The 21493-nt window shown below is 39.7% G+C and overlaps 1 protein-coding gene across 1 annotated transcript in view; it reads right to left on the reverse strand.

The window, feature by feature from the left end:
- IGF2R (insulin like growth factor 2 receptor) overlaps positions 1–17964 on the reverse strand; it is a 79247-nt gene extending 61283 nt beyond the window's left edge. The window contains exons 1-7 of the mRNA XM_060753672.2: positions 17683–17964; positions 9459–9589; positions 8355–8479; positions 7316–7414; positions 6422–6554; positions 3874–3994; positions 3269–3386 (exon numbers count right to left, since the gene is read on the reverse strand). Of these exons, the coding sequence (XP_060609655.2) occupies positions 3269–3386; positions 3874–3994; positions 6422–6554; positions 7316–7414; positions 8355–8479; positions 9459–9589; positions 17683–17801 (846 nt within the window). The 5' untranslated portion in view covers positions 17802–17964. The remainder of the gene's footprint in view (positions 1–3268; positions 3387–3873; positions 3995–6421; positions 6555–7315; positions 7415–8354; positions 8480–9458; positions 9590–17682) is intronic.
- Between the last annotated feature and the right edge of the window lie 3529 nt (positions 17965–21493).

Raw genomic sequence — 21493 nt, forward strand, 5'->3', positions numbered from 1 at the left:
AAAAATAGAACTTATAGGCTCAGAAGTATTTTATTACAGGATTCCTCATGTATCAGAAATCTACATTCACATTACTGCAATTAATAGATGCATTTAATGGGGCCTTCTATTTCAATATGCTTTCATTACCCCCTACCTCAGTTATTTGCATGGATCTGCTTACATACAGCAGAAGAAGCAAGATGTGCCATATTATTTTGAGGGGGTCTGGAAAGAGCCTGTTGATTCTTTACTGAAAGCTATTTCAGATATACTTTGCATATAACTGTGGGGGGGGGGGGGAGAAAAATCCATCCTGAAAGCCGAAATACTAAAAGGCCAAGGCGTAAATCTAAAAAATGTTTAATTATTTATGAACATAAAAACTATGCTGGATGAGAGTGCAAAATTCTAATCACACAACTGCAATTACATTTTCCCTTATTACTTTTCAGCAAATGAAGTACAGAGGATGACCAACTTCCCTCTGAATTTGGGGAAAACATACATGCTTCCGAATAACCCAATCACTATGAAAATTATAAGCCAACTTTCTGCCAAAAAAGGTTCTCAAGGCAGTTACCAATAGTAAAATACAATTAGAAACAACATCTTGATTAAAACATAATGCAAAAGCCTATCAATTAAAATGCAACAATTAAAGATAAAACTGGAAGTGAAGTATTTAAAATCCTCTGAATAACAGACCACTTCCTATTCAAAGTGCATGCTAGGATAAGCAACTCTTTGTCTGCTGGCTGAAAAAAAAGCCAAAGTGCCATATCTTCATCAGCAGAAAATTCCAAAGGTTGAAAGAGGTCACTGAAAAAGACTGGCCTTTTCATAAACAAGAACTGTAAGAGGGTGAGGATCATTTGGCACACCAAATGCTACTGGACTACAGACTAAAGGAGTCCTCATCAATAATGATGCTGCCTAGGGCAACTGGGAGTTGTGGTACACACTCGTCTGAAACAACATTATTGCCATCCTTGGATTGTACTAACTAAACACTACCTCTGCAGATGTGATACTTATTGTGTTACAAGCATAGTGGAGTCTCATCACATCCCTACTGAGAAACAAATATAGTGGGTCCTTGGTATCTGTGGGGGTGGATCTAAGATTTCCCATGGATACTAAAAAAAAAAGGATGATCCAAGTATAATATCAGGGGTGCTGAACTCAATTGAAAGCAACATCAGGCTTATTGTTGCCTTCAAAGGGTTGTTTAATTTATGGGCAGAGTATCTGTGGACACTGAAGGCTAATTTTATTTTTTACATGGTAACTGGTGCTCTTTATTTTTTACACAGTTTGGATCCCCAAATGTTACTGAATGAAAACTCCCATCACTTTTGATTATCCATCATGTAGGCTGGGGATAATGCGAATTGTAATTGTAACCCAACAGCACGTGTGGCTTGAAGGTTGGGGAAAGGTTAAAGGACATTTTAATGGCAAGACATCACATCCACAAGCCTTTTATCTAAATTCAAATCCCACTATCTTGATGAAACAGAACAAACTGCAGCCTTCCAGATGTTACTGCATCACAACTGCCATCAGCTGTAGTCATGATGTCTAATGATTAGGAATACAGGAGTTGTAGCCCAGCATCTGGAGAACCACATAAAATGACAAAGTGAGCCGGATTTGGCCCATGGTCCCAGAGTCTGACACATGTGCTTTATATAAGAGGACAGGAAAGGCGTTAAGCAGTGCATTATCTGATACTTCTTGAGGGATTTAGGCTGCTATGTGTGCAAACCCCAACTTTTTCTCCCTACAAAACAACTAATCTCCCAATCCTTGCACTCTCTTCTCTACCATCCAATCTCTTCGACTCTACATACGGCCTGGGAAGGCAGCACACATACAGATCTCAGCTTTGACTTTCTATCCCAACAATCAGTTTTCCTCACACTCTTTTATTTGCCACCCTACTATTTCTAGACATACTCAATGCAGGTGGTCACAACTACATCTATAAGTCCCAGCATTCCCTCTTCATCCTGACAACCAGACATTTTTTTTGCATTCTCCCTCACTATGCAATTTATTCTGCCTCTTTCATGAGCAGCATTTAAGTAATCACCGTTGTGCCCACTAAGTTCCAGCTTTCCCTGTTCGCAGCGACAACTAGTGTTCCTTCTTCACATTTTCTCCCGAGCCCCACCTCTGTAGCTTCTTTTCCCACAGGAGGGAAATCCTACACAACAGCTTCTGCTATGGTCCTCTTGCAATGCGAACAGTTAAAGGACAGGAGGAGAGGAGACATGTTGCACTGCTATTTTTTAAATTTAATACTGTTTTATGGATTTTTAAAATTTTAAATATTGGAATTATTATGTATTGTACGTCATTGTTTGTTCATTGTATAAAAAGGCATCGAATGTCTGACTTATATGTGTACTATAATCTGATCTGGGGAGATAAAGCAGAATTATTATTATTATTATTATTATTATTATTGATTTGCAATTTTTTGAATTCATTGCTACAAAGTCTATGAATAAAGATGCCCAAAAACAGATTTTAAATATATAAGGAGTGGATAAAACCAACAGTACAAAAGAGCGAAAAGGGAAAGAGCACTTGACAAGATGCACAGCTAAAAATTCACATATTGCACAACTATCATCATCAACAACAGCAACTTCATTTACTGTACACCCTATCTTTCCCCCAAAACCAGTACTCAAAGAAATGTACAAATGCCTACAATACTATTAAGCATACAAAATAGTATACTATTCGCAACATTAAAAAATTAAACCTTACAATTAAAATTATAAAAAGCAATCTTAAAAATAACAGTTAAAATCATACAGAAAGTGATTACAGTATTGTTATGAACTAGCATCTCATTAAGTTGCATAGGGAGCATCAAAGCACAATCTTATCAATGAGATGTAAAGTTTGGAATGAGACAAAGCAATTGGTTATGTTATCTATCCCTGATCATTCGCTTCTTTCTGACAAAGATGCTCTAGACAGAGGTTACATGTGTGAAATTTGATCTTATCACTGGAACTGTACAGTGATGCCACACTTCTCTAGAATACCAATGTTGCAGTACCAAAAATAGTGGCTTAACTGTTTTATGATGCATTATTTTATTCAAATGATGCAGTCAACTTTCGTATTTTATCCAAGGTTTTTAAAAAGGAATATACCTCTCAAATAAGATTAATTTTAGAGCTGAGGACTTGATTTGTCATATTTCCCTATCCAATCAACAGGATTTAGCATCCCTCATCTCATTCTCATGGTGGAATTCCATTACCTCTCTTCTCCTCCCTTCTGGACAAACAAAGGTAACTGTCACTGCAGGATCGTGGCCACTACAGAAGTCTGGTCTGTCTCTCTCGTTGCTATATTTTTTCTCATATCTCACAGAAAGCCTGAAAGACAAGAACAAACCCTGATAAAATACAATGCTAAAATGTAAGCAGCAATACAGAACTCATAGAGAGAATATAAATGTGGAACTGAATACAATTAGATTTTCAAATACTTTTTAGCTTAGGTAGTTCCTAGCATATTACTACAATACATTTCTACCACAAACCTTAGGTGCTATGTATTGTCAAAGGCTTTCACAGCCATAATCAGTGGAATGTTGTGTGGTTTCCAGGCTTTATGACCATGTTCTAGCAGTATTTTTTCCTGAAGTTTCACCTGCATCTGTGGCTGGCATCTTCAGATGATTTCTTGTTTCACCACAGATATAGGCAAAATGAGAAAATGCTAGAATTTGGCTATGCAACCCAGAAACCACACAACACTTAGGTGTTATGTCTTACAACACTCCTTAGGTGCTATGTCATTTACTATAATCATCTTCCAATTGCTTGTATCTTACAATACCCACAGTGAATGAAGGGTTACCTGTCTTTGTCAAGCTGTTTGAGTGGCTCTTTAGGTTGTCCCAGATCAAATACATGCCCCCCTTTCAGCAGGCAAGCAGCACTCTCTTCTGGACACCTCTTGGTTTCACCCAAAGACCTCCCTGTTGATATAATATACATGTCCACATATTTTAGGTTTTGGGGAAAGAATACACCAGAGTCCCCGTGTTCAAAAGAGGTTTCTATTTTAATGAGTTGACATATAAGGTTTAAAATGCTGATAATCCATTTTTATTTTTAAAAAATACATAGAAGGGGAAGATTTTTTTCATGTATTATTGGGCATGGGCAAAGCTGCCCTTCATAGTTGTATTTCCATCCCAACTTCCTGGATCTCCCTTTCTTTAGCAAACAAAACAAAACTATAAATTACTTCTTCTGGAAGCAATGAATAATAGTGAAACCTTTTAAAAAGATATCGCCTCCTCCTTATACTGCTTAATATCAAAGTATTTCCATTTTTCAAAAGCAGAAATGAACCTCAAGCAATTCCAGGTTTTGCTTTGTTGATGAAGTTTCCCATCCTTGTAGCAAACCCACTAAACTAGGCTCCTAAGCAAGAATTATTCTGAAATTTACATTGATACAGATAAATCGAAAGTGTAGACAAAAGTGTCGGGAAATATAATTTGAACAAACTGGATTTGTTTTCTCTATGCTTCATTTTAAAAGAAACCCAATACATAAGGTATAACTGGAGAATACCTTGCTCTGTACAGCAAAGATAGAGACTATTTTTGCATTTGGGCATAAAACGTAGCCCTTCTTAGTCCCTAGGTACTGAGGCGTTGGGTTATATTTAAAGTTATAGCTACCCTATCCAGTGCTTTTGATCATGGGAAGGCAGCTGTTTTGTTAAACAGAAAACTGGGAAACCTGGGGAAAAAGAAGGATCTCAAAAAGAGACATTTACACCTGCACTTTCACAGAGGTCAGAAAAATGACACAAATAGATTTTAGTTTATGTTGGAAAGAGTGTAACACTGAGAGGTTCCTATATAATTATGCAATAAGGTTGGTAGACAGTTACTAAGCATTCAAACAGCCACTCCTTACACTTGCTCCATTAGAGCTGAAATTTTACTGATACCTTGTACTGAAATTGTATTTGTGCAACACCCATGACCTTATTGTTATGCAGTGAAGTATTTATTTATTTATTTACTTTGTTTTATATATCCCCCCTCCTAGATGGACTCAGAGCGGTAACCATATAGCACCAGTTTGAAAGTGTATGGAAAGTATCTAATATGAAGCTTTGACATTTATATCTGCACATAAAATTAAAGAAGGCAATATTCAAACACAAATTATTCTATAACACATAGTGATCATATATAACAGCCATATATAAATATGTGAAAGTGTGTCATAAGGAAGTGGGAGCAGACTTGTTTTCTGCTGCCCTCAAAGCTAGGGCTAGGAGCAATGGGTTCAAATTACAGGAAAGGATATTCCACCTAAACATTAGGAAGAACTTCCTGATTGTGAGAGATGTTCAACAACGGAAGTCTCTGCTGTAGAGTGTGGTAGAAGCTCCTTCCTTGGAAACTTTTAAACAGAGGCCGGATGGCCATCTGTCAGGAATACTTTGATTGTGCTTTTCTTGCATGGCATGGGGTTGGACTAGATGGCCCATGTGGTCTCTTCCAACTCTATTATTCTATGATCATACACTGGAAAAAATGAAGATTATAATTGTTCTGAAAATGCAACTGTGAGTGTTGAAAAAAATAATTGTGATGATTACTCTATGCTCTCCTTAATGTTGCTGATTCTTTTTGTTGTGAAATGTGAGCTCATATTTCAATTTATATAACTATTATAATACTCAGCTTAAGATAGCTATCCAAGAAGTTGTCACTCATTTCAGGTAATTTCAAGCAGAAGCAGAACTATGTTCTTGTGGCTCAGCGCCACAAGATGTTGCAACTAATGGATCTCAAAACTGCTAAAGTATTTATGGAACGTTACACTGGTGACTGCCAGAGCAATTTCTGAGAGAAAAACCTTGGATATGCCTATCTCCTTTGTTAGCAGAGTTCTTTAATGGTTAGTGCACTGTTGACACAAAGCCAACAAAATTAGACAGTTTCTAACAGTCAGAACGTACAACTGTTTGGGGATCCACTACTGACTATGACTTCAGGAGACCAGCTGCCACCCTTTGCACACAATTAAAGGACAAACAGCTTGAAAATAGCAGCTTGAAATTGCTTTCAACAGAGAAATGAATCCACCCACAAACCAATAGTAGGGTTTTAAAGGGCGTGAGGATGCACAAGCAGAAAGGATAAATTAAAGACCATAGAATACATTGTAAAAAGCAAATAAAAATTGAGGATTCCACAATACAAAGTCTGGATGCTATTGCTTCAGGAAAAAGTACTCTATGTAATACATTTCTACCAAGCTATCCTCAGAATGGCTTCTTCAAAGTGACTACACTTACTGCACCAAATTTTGGAAAAATGAATCAAGCGGAACTATGGCATATTTCAACATGCTATACACAATGAGGTTCAGACCTATATTTCTACAGATGTTGATGTACAGCTCCAACTCTTCATCAGAGTCTTCTACCAAGTATCCTCCAGACGTCTTAATCAAGGGATTCAAATCACGTTTCTTTAAAGCTTCATCAAATATATAGCAGGGCACCTAGAAATTAAGCACACCAGCAATATACAAAAAGAGAATGGACAACTTCATGGACATTACAGAACACTGTCCCATTTTACAAATGATACTGGCACTCTAACCCACCCAGGCAACAAAACATCTGGCCATTGAAAGGGAATAAGGCTACTATTATTGCACACAGACAGTTTTTATTATTAAACAAAACCACAATCAAACTGAGTGTGGGATGTTTAAGAACATACAAAACAGAAAGTCAGGTTTCCAACATTTCAGAAATCAAGGCTATAGCAAGTCTCTTCCTTAATACTAACTATCTAAATGTTGCTGGTAGTTTCACCTAAAAGAGATTGCTTATGTAAAGGTCACTGATTCAATAGTTCTATTCTAGTTGGGACTAGTAACAGGATTCGGGCTATTGTGACTAGGGCAAGCATGAAAACCAACTGCCTCCACAATATGACCTCCTGCCTTCCCCTTTCCCAAAGTAATAGGGCAGGAATATGCTGTCCTAAAAGTACTGGATTGTTTAAGCCAAAACTGGAAAAATTAATATTTAATTTGATACTTTTGTTGAATCCATCACATTATCACAAACTTATAATTAAATGCTACCCAAGAGCACTTATTTTGAACAGAATGGGCAGATCTCTGAACACTGCACATGGATAATAACAACAAAAACACCCTCACCATCCTAAAAGAAGTTGCTGAGCTATAATTCCCACTAGATGCACAGAATTACAATCAATCATTGTATGATTGCCTCAAACATGTTTTACCTCTTTTGTTGGTTTGAACGTATTCTTCTTGCATGCAAGATATGTCTTCCACTCAAAGTAGTGCACACATTCACTTGATGTCACAAATTCTGGAGAACCCTAATTTAGAAAGCAATGGAAGAGAACATTTGCCATTTCATGTTTTGAAAGTGCAAGGAAAGCTTCACCTCAAACAGCCAATAAATTTTAAAACAATCAAAAAAACCCTTTAAAATAGAAGTAGTTTAACTGGTTATTCCCTTGAATAATCTTCTGTAGACAAAACACTGCTTCAGCCTAAACATTTAGGGGAAGTGGAAGAACATACATGTATACATACCATTAGTTATAGCACCCATAAGAACAAACAATAACATCATTTGAGAACCTCAGTACATCAAGCACTGGTCTTTTTTTTTTTTCATGTCAGGAGAACAACTTGAGAAACTGCAAGTAGCTTCTAGTGTGAGAGTGGGAGAATTGGCTATCTGCAAGGATGTTGCCCAGGGGACGCCAAGATGTGTTACCATCCTGTGGGAGGCTTCTCTCATGTCCACGCATTAGAATCTGGAGCTGACAGGCAGGAGCTCAACTGCTCCCCAAATTTGGACCACTGACGTTTTGGTCAGCAGTCCTGCCGGCACAAGGGTTTAATCCACTGTGCCACCGGGAGCTCCTATCAAGCACTGGCAACCCAATAGAAACCCCACAACAAAGACTTATCACTTATAATACTACAATCTTTATAAGGCACATTTTTAAAGCTGCCCTATACCTTATCTTGACTGAAAAGCGTGGTATATATACAAAAACAAATTATCTTGAATAACAAGAGAAACAGTGTTTATTTTTTAAGTCTTCAGAACAGATTTTGAAATAATATCCATATATATGCTCTATTTTGTATGGAATAAATTTAATATTTTTCAACCTGCATTTGCATAGAGAGAGGAGGAACAGGAATAATTAATGAAAAACCTCATACTGGCAGTACCCGAGTTACAAACACCCAATTTACAAACGATTCATATTTAAGAACAAGCAATAATATTATACTGACTAGAGTCTTTCCACAATAGAAATTGATGTTGCTTTGGAACACACGGTGAGGGCCTTGTTGCGAACAAGAGTTTGTAGTGTTGAATTCCAAGAGCAAATTAGAACCTCTCATCAGTGAAGAATCACCTACAACAGAATAAGTACAACAAATGAGGAGGGTTTTTCTGGAAGGGGGGGTTGCTTTTATGCCCTGATCTTTTAAATTAATGTCTTCACAGAGTAGCTTTCAACAGAAAAATAAATACAAAACACAAATTAGATTAAGGTCCATGACATAACACTCCGAAACAGGTTCTTGTCATGTGCAGGTCAATTACTAAGTATAAGTTTAGTAATTTTAGTCAAAAACACAACCCACCAAACCTGAGTTAATTAGAGTGTACTGTACGTTTACAATTTTTTAAAAAGAAACTATCCCATTCTCTGAGTAGAGAGGCAAAAAAGAGGAAAAAGAAAATGGCGGGGTTGGATGTCGCCTTTTGGCTAAAATGGACCCTCACAGTAAGTTATCATGGGAATTACCAACAGAAGAAATGGCATCAAGGAAATCAATTTAGCCAAAGAGAACTTGCTGCAGCAACCATATACCAAAGGATGCCCTAGTAGAGGCAAATTGGCCCAGCCTATAGAGTTTTGTAGAAGTGGCAAGAGCAATCCCAGGTAGCACCCTCTGCAAATCTCACAAACAGTCATGCAAAAATAAAAACCAGTTAGTCACAAAGGTGCTGCCATACTTCCTTTTTCTTGTTTTTCCCTCTCACTTTCTTAGTCCTTTAAATGCTGGAAGAGACTAACACAACTACTTCTTTGAAAGCATCTGGAGGGTGTCATATAGAAGAATCATAACCCTGTGAGGCCATGGTGACTATAAGAAAATCAGCCAATGCACAGAATTAGTTATGAAAATCAGATTACCATTACAAAATCTTTGTCAATATTTTTTTTTGAGAAGGAGCTCTCATCACATCCAAAACCTGAAGGTCAGGCATCTTGAAGTCAAAAACATGGAGACATGACAGATCAGCAGCAAAACAGGAAGTCTTCAGCATGGGAGAAGAAACACTATATACAAACAGAGAAGCTGACACAGTATATATGGACTTACCTACTGAGAAAGAGGTTTTGGTTTTTATGTCATATGCACAAACAGTACTGGATCCTCCACATGCTAGGGCATTACCACAGAGATTTATTTTATAGTGCACTTTTTCAGGATCAACAGCTTCCCATGTATAACTGAAAAGGGAGAAAAAAAGATACCATTGATAGGTGTAACTCAACTCAATTCAGTTAAGGCAACCCAAATGAATCTCAAAGCCAGCGAGCTTTTTATTCAGCTTACACATTCAAGAGAAAAGGACTTGCCCTTTGATCTTGTATGATGCCTCTAATTTCACAATCTCTTGCTTTCTCTTTCATGTTGGAATTAAGAAAAAGCTCAATGAATTGACAGAAGTGAAGTGGTGCCTCGGAAGCACCATTTTTCAGTGGATTCATACCATAGCACTACTATAAAACTCATCACCACCCCATGAATTAAAACATTCAGGTTCCACACAGTTGTCACATTTATTTCTGAGATTATGTACCCTCTCACTGTGCACTAAAAATACTTTATTGAACCAAATGCATTTTAAATTACTATTTCAAGAACCGTTACTTTTGTCCACTTGAGAGACAAGCAAAACAAAGGCATGACAGGAACCCAAATGAGTACTGCTTCAACATCAAAATTCGTGGAAGATAGTCCATTCCAGCCAACTGCTTCCTTTTTCAAGTAAGAAGCAATACAGTTTTCTTTAATGGACATCATTCAGTTCAGTACAGCTTTGCAAGAGAAGCACTGTTCCCTATGGAAAATTTCTGTCACTTCTAGATACTTGCTTACTTAGAAATATGTGTAACCTGCATTCACTCCATTTTCCACTTCACCAAGTGGCAAAAAGCAACTATTTATAGCAATTTAAATAAATTGCCTTTAAATACAGTCAGTTTTCCATATTCACCGGAGTTGAGGCACAGGACACACAATAAAGAAGAATAAAATCACAATGAAGGCATAGAGATTCCTAGAGAAGCCTTCTATCTACAAATAGCTAAGTCCTCCAGCATGACTTTGTGGTCAACTTCCAGCAAACAACAGAATCACACTGGAGGTCCTAAAGCATCCCAAAAATGACATTTTAATCAAATCTACAAATAATCAAATCAGCAAAAGCCATATCCACAAATGTGGGGACCTGACAATATTATCTGATCCAACTTCAGAAAACAATAACCTAAGAATTTCAAGATTACTTAAGAGGGAGTAACTGGAAAGATGTGCATTTAAGTTCACTATGAAACTGCATATTTAGTGTGCTGGCAAAAAAGCAACAACAGAGCATATAACATATTGTCATATACAATATTCAATGTTTTTAAAACTGACCTGGTATATTCAAGTTGCTAATTTAAAGAACATGAAACTATAATCGCACGCCACCACACAAACAGTAGATGAGATAAAAGGGTGGAGTTCAACGTGTTGTATAGTTGTTCGTTCAGCACTGTCCAAGTTTCAGTAATTCGCTGGGCTTCTAACATTGTTACTCGGAGATGCATCCCACTCTTTAATTTTTGATGCATCATGTATAATTTAACAAAAACAAAAATATCACTATTATTAAGAACTGTCATTGGCAAAAACAAAGCATGCTTCAGCTAGGTTATTAATCTTTAATCCCAGGGTAGGCAGTATAAAACTTTCCAGAGTTGTTGCTGATTACAATTCCCACTTGCCTCCTTCTTTGGTTATGCTAGCTAGGGCTGATGGGTGCTAAAGTCAACATATGATGGCCATATGTTGCCCATGGCTATTTCAGTCTAGGTCATGTCAATCTGCATTTAAATAGACATACACTGTATGTAAGATAGCTATCCAATCACCCGCCATATGCTACCCTGTATGATTGTAAGGTTTGCATTGCCCTGTGATGGAAAATTACAGGAGCTAACCAGTTTAAAACACAATGAATTTATGCTGCAATATTGCATTGCTTCACTAATTCAAGAGACTGTTTCACTAGTATACAAATGAAACACTGAAACAGCGCCCTTTTGACAAAGACCATCAAGAAGAACACACCTTAATCATACAGTAAAGCACTGTTTCAAAAGTGTGTTCATTCAGTCAGAATGACATCAACTCCTTTCCCATTCTTCCCTGAACAAAATATATTCCATTATAAGCAATCAACTTTCTGCTGGCCCATTTATGTTGGATAAGCGAGACTACTGTAATTGCCTCGATAACCTCCATACAGGACAGGAAATATTAAAATTTCTGAGAAGGCAAGCCAAACCTGTTTTAAATTATCCAGAGAACCTCATGAATGCCTTCTTTTCCCCACAGCATGAAGTTGTGATGCATAAAATAGGGTTCTGATTCCTTATCATTTCCTTAGTAAGAGAAATGGTTTCATCTTCAAAATCCGACTTAGGCTGTGATCCTATACACACTTACTCAAGCACTACTGAAACTATAGTATATATTGCTGAACAAACAAACACTGGATTGGGTTATAAGTTGTTGTTCATTTGTTCAGTCGTTTCTGACTCTTCGTGACTTCATCGAGCAGCCCACGTCAGAGCTCCCTGTCGGCCGTCACCACCCCCAGCTCCTTCAAGGTCAAGCCAGTCACTTCAAGGATCCCATCCATCCATCTTGCCCTTGGTCGTCCCGTCTTCCTTTTTCCTTCCATTTTCCCTAGCATCATTCTCTTCTCTAAGCTTTCCTTTCTTATAATGATGTGGCCAAAGTACCTCATCTTTGCCTCTACTATCTTTCCCTCCAATGAGCAGTCAGGCTTTATTTCCTGAAGTATGGACTGGTTGGATCTTCTGGCGGTCCAAGGTACTCTCAGAACTTTCCTCCAACACCACAGTTCAAAAGCATCTATCTTCCTTTGCCTTCCCTATGGTCCAGCTCTCACATCCGTAGGTGACTAAGGGGAATACTATTGCTTTAACTATGCAGATCTTCATTGCCAGTGTGATGTCTCTATTCTTCACTATTTTAACGAGATTGGTCATTGCTCTCCTCCCAAGAAGTAAGCATCTCCTGACTTCCTGGCTGCACTCTGCATCTGCAGTAATCTTTGCACCTAGAAATACAAAGTCTGTCACGGCCTCCACGTTTTCTCCCTCTATTTGCCAGTTATCAATCATTCTTGTTGCCATAATCTTGGGTTTTTTATGTTTAGCTGCAACCCAGCTTTTGCGCTTTCTTCTTTCACCTTGATTAGAAGGCTCCTCTGCTCATCCTCAGAGTGGTATCATCTGCATATCTTGAACCAGTCGGCTGTTCCATGGTCAGTTCTTACTGTTGCTACTTGGTCCTTATATAGATTCCTCAGGAGACAAGGTATACCCATACCACCAAGAACTTGCCACAATTTATTATGATCCACACAGTCAAAGGCTTTAGAATGGTCAATAAAACAGAAATAGATGTTTTTCAGAAACTCCCTGCCTTTCTCCATTATCCAGTGGGTTATAAGTAGAGACTGAGAAAATGAAGTTGGTAGCATAAGCCTTCATAGACTAAGCCTACTTCCTCAGATGTAGAAAGAAACTGAAATGTGTGGCTTTAACATTGTGGTTTTAATAGTAACAAGATTTTTTAAGTGGGAGTAGAAGAATGTTTCCACTGCAGGAGGCTGAGAGTAGGAACGTAAGGACCTAAGATGCCGTCTTATCTTTTCACCTGCATGTTTGACCAGACATGAGTTTCTCATCTGGATAATACACATTAATGAGTGTTTGTAATATATGAATAGAGAGATCAATAATATTGTATGCAGTTAGTCACATTATCCTCTGCATGTCTTTTATTCAGGAAGTAGTGTTACAAGTAGTCACAAACCATCACAGAGTGTGTCAAATGCTTAGTCAGGTAAAATTCTTGCACTGAGAGGGTGATTTAGAGAGGAATTGGGAACATATGAGCCTACCAATATATAACTGCAGCTGACTATCCTTGCTAGGGTTAATGGAAACTCCTGTCAAACACTACCTAGAAAACCACGGGTTTCTCGTCCTTTGGATTAGAATACAGTCTTCTGAAGTTCACCCAACAAGCAGGTACAACCTTCCTCAGAAAATGCTCCACAATGGGAATATAAGCAAGAAAGGCAAGCTGCCTAGATAGAAATAAAATGAAACAGAAAGCTGGAAGCATAGATTTCATTAGTCTGAAGGACAGTCTCATTAGAGGAACAAGAGCAGCTCATTAGGATGCTAATACATTCTCCGTCCAGACAACGTCTACATATTTGACCTGCATATTTTAAAAAGAAAGCAATGAATATAAAGTCAACAGAAGGCATCAAAGCTCTCTCATCCTACAGGTTTAGATTACATTGGAACCGGCCACTCAGAAAAATGAGCATTCATATGATGAAATAAAACATATCAGAATCATAGCTGTAAGGTTAAAAGAGATCCCAAGAGTTATCTTGTCCAATGATGGTTAAGCTCCTGGTTTGGAGAGACTGGTGGACAAACCAGCTCTTATCATTATTAATGGATGCATCTATACTATAGGATGTATGCATTGAGACACCATTTTAACTGCCATGGCTTAATGCTATGGAAACTTGGGATTTGTAGTTTAGTGAAGCACTATTTGACATAGAAGGCTAAAGACTTTGTAGAATGACATCTCCGCTGATTTATGACATTGAGTCATGCTAGTTAACATATATAACATTGCTTTCATTTTATTTATTTATTTAGAACTTTTATATACCGGTCTTCCCGACCTCCGGAGAGGGACTCAGGCCGGTTTACAACAAAGATTCATAAACAATAGTTTAAAACATCACACCCCATAATACACTAATACATAAAATACATTAAAAAGCAATCATATAAAAACAATCATATAAAAGAAATTTTACAGTGTAGGTATTCTCAACAAACTAAACTTTTTAACCATGTATCTCCAATCCAAAAGATTGTTCAAAACTTTCTTTTTATTTTATTTATAGCACTTTTATCCCGCCCTTTTCAGCCCAAAGGCAAATCAGGGCGGCGCACAAACTGGCAACAATTAGATGCCACAACACACATACATACATCAGTTAAAAGCAGGTAAATCACATAATAAAATCCACATAAAAACCATTAAAACTACAATAATCAATGTCTTCCAGTTCAACTCCTTGTCTATTTACATCGTTTTAGCCATTCCGTGTTCGTTCATAATACTGTGTTTGTCTGTTTACACTGAAGTTCCAAAAGCTTGCTCGAAGAGCGAGGTTTTTAGTCTTTTCTGAAAGGTCGGGAGGGGGGGGGGGGGCGATCTAATAACCCTGGGATATTATCACCGAAAAAACTATTTCCCATCACAATTTGACATATTTTATGCTTAAGCTAGAACAGAACAGGTTTTTCCTGCTGCTTAGATTTGCAACTGCACACATTACAGCAAATTATCATTTTGATCTCACTAGATCCAGCCTATAACATCAGCCACATACACCTCCAGGTTGAATTATACCCGCTTACAAAGAAAAAAGCTTATGCCAGATAATTCAGTGACATTTTGTAACAGCAGTCTTCTAAGGAATTTTTCATTCAAATGTTTTTAACAAAGCGTAATAGCTTGCATTAAAAAACCCCTTGCTGCTATCCTAGTCAGGAAACTAACCAGAAAGGAAAAATATTCTAATAGACAAAGAACAAGGAACGCAGGCCTACACTCCTCAGGCTTGCCATTAAAGACAATGCATGCTCCTTAACAAGATTCTTTGTAGAACTTCTGTTGGGAAATAACCTCTCGAACTTTTAGAGTAGCACATTTTCTGCACGGCTTATAAGGCACAATAACTTCCTTGTTGATAACCCTTGCATGTAGACGGCTTTTAAAAAACACCTAGCTTGTTTGCTAGAGAACAGACTAAGTTGCAATTAAAAATATAGTATTGGGAGCTTTTTTTACAAAAACATATACATTTAAACAGCTGCAACAAGCACTAGAGACAAAGAATAGAAATTATTCCAACAGAAAAAAGGCTAATTTGAGAGGTAAATACAGGTTTATTATTTATTTATGACATTTATACTCCATCTTTCTCACCCCGGAGGGGACTCAAGGCAGCTTTACATACAGGCAATGATTTGAAGCCTTAAAACAGTGTACACTTAAATATTAAAATGGAATTAAAAAGTACATTAAAAGCAATTAAAATATTTAAAAACAATACATTCAGAGTTAAACACATAATCAACAAGCATAATCCGGGCCGTTCCAATGGTCATTGCACATTGTTCCAAGTCTATCTATTCCACAAGTTCTCTAAAAGTTTGGTCACAAAATCACGTATTCACTCTCTTTGATATGAGGTTGCATATCCCTCATCCAGAAGTTCAATGCGTTCCAAAATATGTCCATATGGATGGCTGAAAAAATGACACCTTTGTTTCCTAATGATTCCATCTAACACAAACCTTGTTTTGTGCAAAAAATTATTCCAAATATGGTAGATAAAATTACCTACATGCGAAGTTTATAGCGTGTACAGGCAGTCCCAAATGACAAACAAGTGTAGGTTTATTCTTAAGTTGAATGTGTATGTAAGTAAAAACAGACACATTTTTAAAGTAAATCTCCTTCTTCTCCTTCTCTCTCTCTCTCTCTGGATAGCATAGAGAAGAGTTAACACCTCTGTGACATTTGTCTTGATGTCTGTGCCTCTGTTCTGAAGATTTCACCTTACTTGTTCATTGGATTTTGAAAAACATGACTTGCTGTGGAAACAAAGATTGGTGATAGAGCTTCAGGGGAGACACCATTTGGCCATGGTAATTCTTCCAGGAGTGAAATTCCCTTGTGAGGGGTAGAATTCCCTCCCTTCCTGTTGTCTCAGCCCTGTTCTTAACTATGAGTTGTTTGTAAGTCAGATGTTTGTAACTCGGGGACAGCCTGTATATGAAACATATGGGAATTACAGGTTGAAGATTGGGCCCTTTCTCCAAGGATGCATCTACACCAGGCATGGGCAACTTCGGCCCTCCAGGTGTTCTGGACTTCAACTCCCACAATTCCTAACCAGCTGTTATGAATTATGGGAGTTGAAGTCCAAAACTCCTGAAGGGCTGAACTTTGCCCATGCGTGATCAACACTGTAGAAGGAATACAGTTTGACACCACTGCCATGGAATCCTGGGGTTTATCATTTTACAAGGTCCTTAACTTTATTCCAAGGCCCCCTGGTGTTGCAGCGGGTTAAACCATTGAGCTGCTGAACTTGCTGACCAAAAGGTTGGTGGTTCGAATCCGTGAGAGTGGTATGAGCTCCCGCTCTTAGGCCCAGCTTCTGCCACCCTAGCTGTTCAAAAGCATGCAAATGTGAGTAGATCAATAGGTACCATTTCGGTGGGAAGGTAATAGTGCTCCATGCAGTCTAGCCACATGACCTTGGAGGTGTCTACGGACAATGCCAGTTTTTGGCTTAAAAATGGAGGTTATTACCATCCCCCAGAGTTGGACACGATTAGACGATGTCAGGGGAAATCTTTACCTTTTAGCCTTCTCCGCCAAAGACGGCTGGTGCCTTGTCAAACTACGACTCCCATGATTCCATGGCAGTTAAAGTGTCCAACTGCATTCTTTCTACAGTGTGGATATGAGACCATGACTCAGCATTTTACATGTGGCTTTTAATCTGTTTGATAGATTGGTACGAGTTTCAATTGCTTGTATGTTTAGATTGTTTATATTTTTATGAGATGTGTTTTACTGTTTACCTGTGCAGCATTGCATTTTTGCTGGATTTTTATGCTGCCTTGAGTCCCCTCTCAGGTCGAGAAAGGCGGGGTAGAAATGAAGTGAATAAATAGATGCCCTCCAAGAAAATGGTTGCATATCCCTTACCTGAAATGTTTGAGGCTAGAAGTATTTGGGATCTTGGAATATGTAAATATACAAAGCAAAAGGTCTTTAGGATTGTAAACATATAGTGTGCATCTCTGAAGTAGTCATCTGATTACTGGGCTAGCATTACCTCACCCAAAAAGATAGAGCTGCCTTTCTTAGGATGCATGTAAACCAGGTATGGGCCAACTTGGGCCTAGTAGATGTTTTGGACTCCAACTCCCACCATTCCTCACAGCCTCAGGCCCTTTGCTTTTCTCCCTCAGCCACTTAAGCGGCTGAGGGAGAAAAGGAAGGGGCCTGAGGCTGTGAGGAATGGTGGGAGTTGGAGTCCAAAACACCTCCAGGGCCCAAGTTGGCCCATACCTGGTTTACATGCACCCATTGATCATTTCAAATGCCCACTCACCTGCACAGGTCCTGGTAATTGAAGGCGCTCTGGGCCTCTCCTTTCTGGCCCAAGAGAAGGAAGAGAAGAGGCAACAGGAGGGGAGCCCCGAAAAGCGGGGCCAAAGTGGGGCGCCTCATGGAGAGGCCTCTGAGGGGCGCCGAGGCTACTCCACTGACATGTCGAGAGGCAGGAAGGCGGGGTCACGTGACTCTCTCTCTCTCTCTCTCTCTCTCCTCTCTCTCTCTCTCTCTCTCTCTCTCTCTCGCCGCTGCTCAGGTGACCGGCCCCGCGCCCATCACGTGCCGGCAGTCATGTGAAGGAAAAGATGACAGAGCGGGCGAAGCCGGTTGGCTGCCGTGATACCCCCTGCGTCCAATCGCAATGGCCGAATCAAAAATGGGAAAGGCCAGCGAGCTGTTCTCACGGGGAAACCGCTGTTCGCGGTTCGCTGATTGGACAAGACGTTAGCCGCTTCTCTTCGCATCTGCCGGGGTTTGGAGAAAGGGTTGCGAAACAAAAGCGTTTAATTAGCGCCCCCCCCCCCCCAAACAAAAGGGGATAAGTGGGTTGTTGTAGGAAAAGGGGATAAGCTATGCAGAATGAGGCTCACAGTGCAAATTATTCATCCCCTTGATGTTGCCATTCATATGTGAGGGGCCCTTTCCACACAGCTGAAAAAAATCCTATATTTTCTGTTTTGAACTGAGATACATGGCAGTGTGGACTTGGGGTCTACTCCGAATTCAAGAACGGAAAATGCAGTGTTGGAGGGCAGGAAAAGAGATTTAAAGATGGGCTCAAAGTCAACCTAAAAAACTGGCATAGACACTGAGAACTGGGAAGCCCTGGCCCTTGAGTGCTCCAGCTGGAGGTCAGCTGTGACCAGCAATACTGTAGAATTTGAAGAGGCAGAAATGGAGGGTGAAAGAGAGAAACGTGCCAAGAGGAAGGCGCGTCAAGCCAACCCCGACTGGGACCACCTTCCACCTGGAGATGCCCTCACTGCGGGCAGGCATGTAGCCGGTGGGGGGGGGGGGGGCTATAGGGGATTCAGCCCCCCCCCCCCCGAAATTCTCATGGTGGTCTGCGAGAAGGCCTTACTGGTACATTATTTAAACAGTTATGTTTGTTCATATCATGATCTGATCACCATGCTCAATATATCCCATATGCATGGGGGTATTGGGGTAATGATACAAAAAGTTTGCTAGGGTAGACCCTCTTTCACCCAGACTCAGCCCCCCCCCCAAATCAAACTCGCCCCCCCCCCCAATCAAAATCCTGGCTACGGGCCTGACTGCGGAAGAACATGCAGATCAAGAATAGGGCTCCACAGTCACGGACACTGATCTTGGAAGACAATCCTACTTGGACAACGAGGGATCGCCTAAGTAAATAAGTAAGTACAACCCAGGATCCTTCCACACAGCCCTATATCCCAGCATTTTCCATCTTCATCGCTATGATACTTCATCTTGTTGATGGGAAGTAGAAATCATCTATCAGACAGACGGCAAGCTATTTAACCTCAGCAGACTGAAAGCCAAAAACCAAGGTTACAACAACATCTGTTATAGAACTCCAATATGCTGATGACAATGTCATCTGTGCGCATTCAGAAGAAGACCTACAAGCCACTCTAAATACCTTTGCAGAAGCATACGAGAAGCTTGGCCTTTCATTGAACACCGAGAAAAGTGCTCTTCCATCAGGCACCAGCCAATAATAATGATAATAATTATTATTATTTATACCCTACCACCATCTCCCCAAAGGGGACTCGGTATGGCTAACATAAGGCCAAGCCCAAAAATAATATAGCAAAGTTAAACACAAAATAACAGAAAAATTACATCACAACAAAATACATGAAGTAACAAAATAAAATAAACAGTGCAAAACAACATAATAAAAACCAAACACAAAGGGCCGGCCAAATGTGCAAGATAAAATGTTAAAATAGAAAAAAGTGTATTTATGAGGGAGGAGCCCAAGAGGGAGGAGCAGTGGGGTATGGACTTCATTAAAGACAGTGTATCATGGGGATAATATAGGTGGAAACAAACAAAAAGGGTTAAGTGTTCACTCTCCAGTGCCAGAGATACAGCTTAATGGTGTAACATTAGAAAATGTTGATCATTTCCGCTACCTTGGCAGCCACCTCTCCACAAAAGTCAACATTGACACTGAAATACAACAACGCCTGAGCTCTGCGAGTGCAGATTTTTTCTGAATGAAGCAGAGAGTGTTTGAGGACCGGAACATCCGTAGGGATACCAAGATGCTTGTTTACAAAGCTATTGTCCTCCCAACCCTGCTATATGCCTGCGAAACGTGGACTGTCTACAGACGTCACATGCAACTCCTGAAACAATTCCATCAGTGTTTGCTCCAGAAAATCCTGCAAATCTCTTGGGAAGACAAGCGGACAAATGTCAGCATGCTGGAAGAACCAAAGACCACCAGCACTGAAACAATGGTCCTCCGCCATCAACTCCGCTGGACCGGCAGGTTGTCCAGATGCCTGACCACCGTCTCCCAAAGCAGTTGCTCTGCTCCGAGGGCAGGAAAAGAGATTTAAAGATGGGCTCAAAGCCAACCTTAAACTGTGGCATAGACACTGAGAACTGGGAAGCCCAGGCCCTTGAGCATTCTAGCTGGAGGTCAGCTGTGATCAGCAGAGCTGCAGAATTTGAAGAGGCACGAATGGAGAGCAAAAGAGAGAAACGTGCTAAGAGGAAGGTGCGTCAAACCATCCCCAACCGGGACTGGACCGCCTTCCACCTGGAAACCGATGCCCTCACTGCAGGAGAAGATGCAGGTCAAGAATAGGGCTCCACAGTCACCTACGTACGCATCACCAAGACAGCGAACTTGGAGGACAATCTTACTCAGACAACGAGGGATCGCCTAAGTAAGTATATCCCAGAATATCAAGGCAAAAAAAATCCCACAATAACTTCTTTGAACTGCGTTGTCCGAGTCCACACTGCAATATATTCCAGTTCAAAGCAGATAATCTGGGATTTTATTCAGATGTGTGGAAGGGGCCTCAGATAACCCAGTTCAAAACAGATATTGTGGGATTTTCTGCCTTGATATTCTGGGATATATGGCTGTATGGAAGGGCCCCAAATGAAGCTGAGAATTGTATCTGGAAGCTCTTGGTAGTTTTCATTTCCCAGTTCCTACAGTAAATTAGAAACAGTTCAGTCATTACACTACATTTGAAACATTAGTCATTAAACTAAAAGAGGAACTGGAACAGATATGGTTTTGCATGCAAAAATAAGTTCTAGCCCTTTGCCAGGGCATATTTGGTAATAAAAGAGGTTATCCAAATGAGTCTAAGGGCCCTTCCACACAACCCTATATCCCAGAATATCAAGGCAGAAAATCCCACATTATCTGAGTGTGGACTCAGATAACCCAGTTCAACGCAGATATTGTGGGATTTTCTGCCTTGATTATCTGGGATATCAAGAGCCCGTGGATTGTCCGCTTTGATAATCTGGATTATATGGCAGTGTAGAAGGGGTCACAGAATGATTATTCAGGCTGGATCTACACTGCCATGTAATGCAGTTTCAGAATGCAAATTAACTGCATTGAACTGGTTACATGAGTCCACACTGTCATATAATCCAGTTCAATGCAGTTAATCTACATTCTGAAACTGCCTTAATAGCATTGCAGATCCAACTTCAGACGCAGGGCCCTTCCACACAGCTTTGAACTGGGTTATCTAAGTCCACTCTCAGAAAATATGGGATTTTCTGCCTTGAAATTCTGGGATATAGGGCTGTGTGGAAAGGCCCCCAAATGTAAG

This window comes from Anolis sagrei, chromosome 1 (assembly GCF_037176765.1).
Source record: "Anolis sagrei isolate rAnoSag1 chromosome 1, rAnoSag1.mat, whole genome shotgun sequence".
Classification (NCBI taxonomy): Eukaryota; Metazoa; Chordata; class Lepidosauria; order Squamata; family Dactyloidae; genus Anolis; species Anolis sagrei.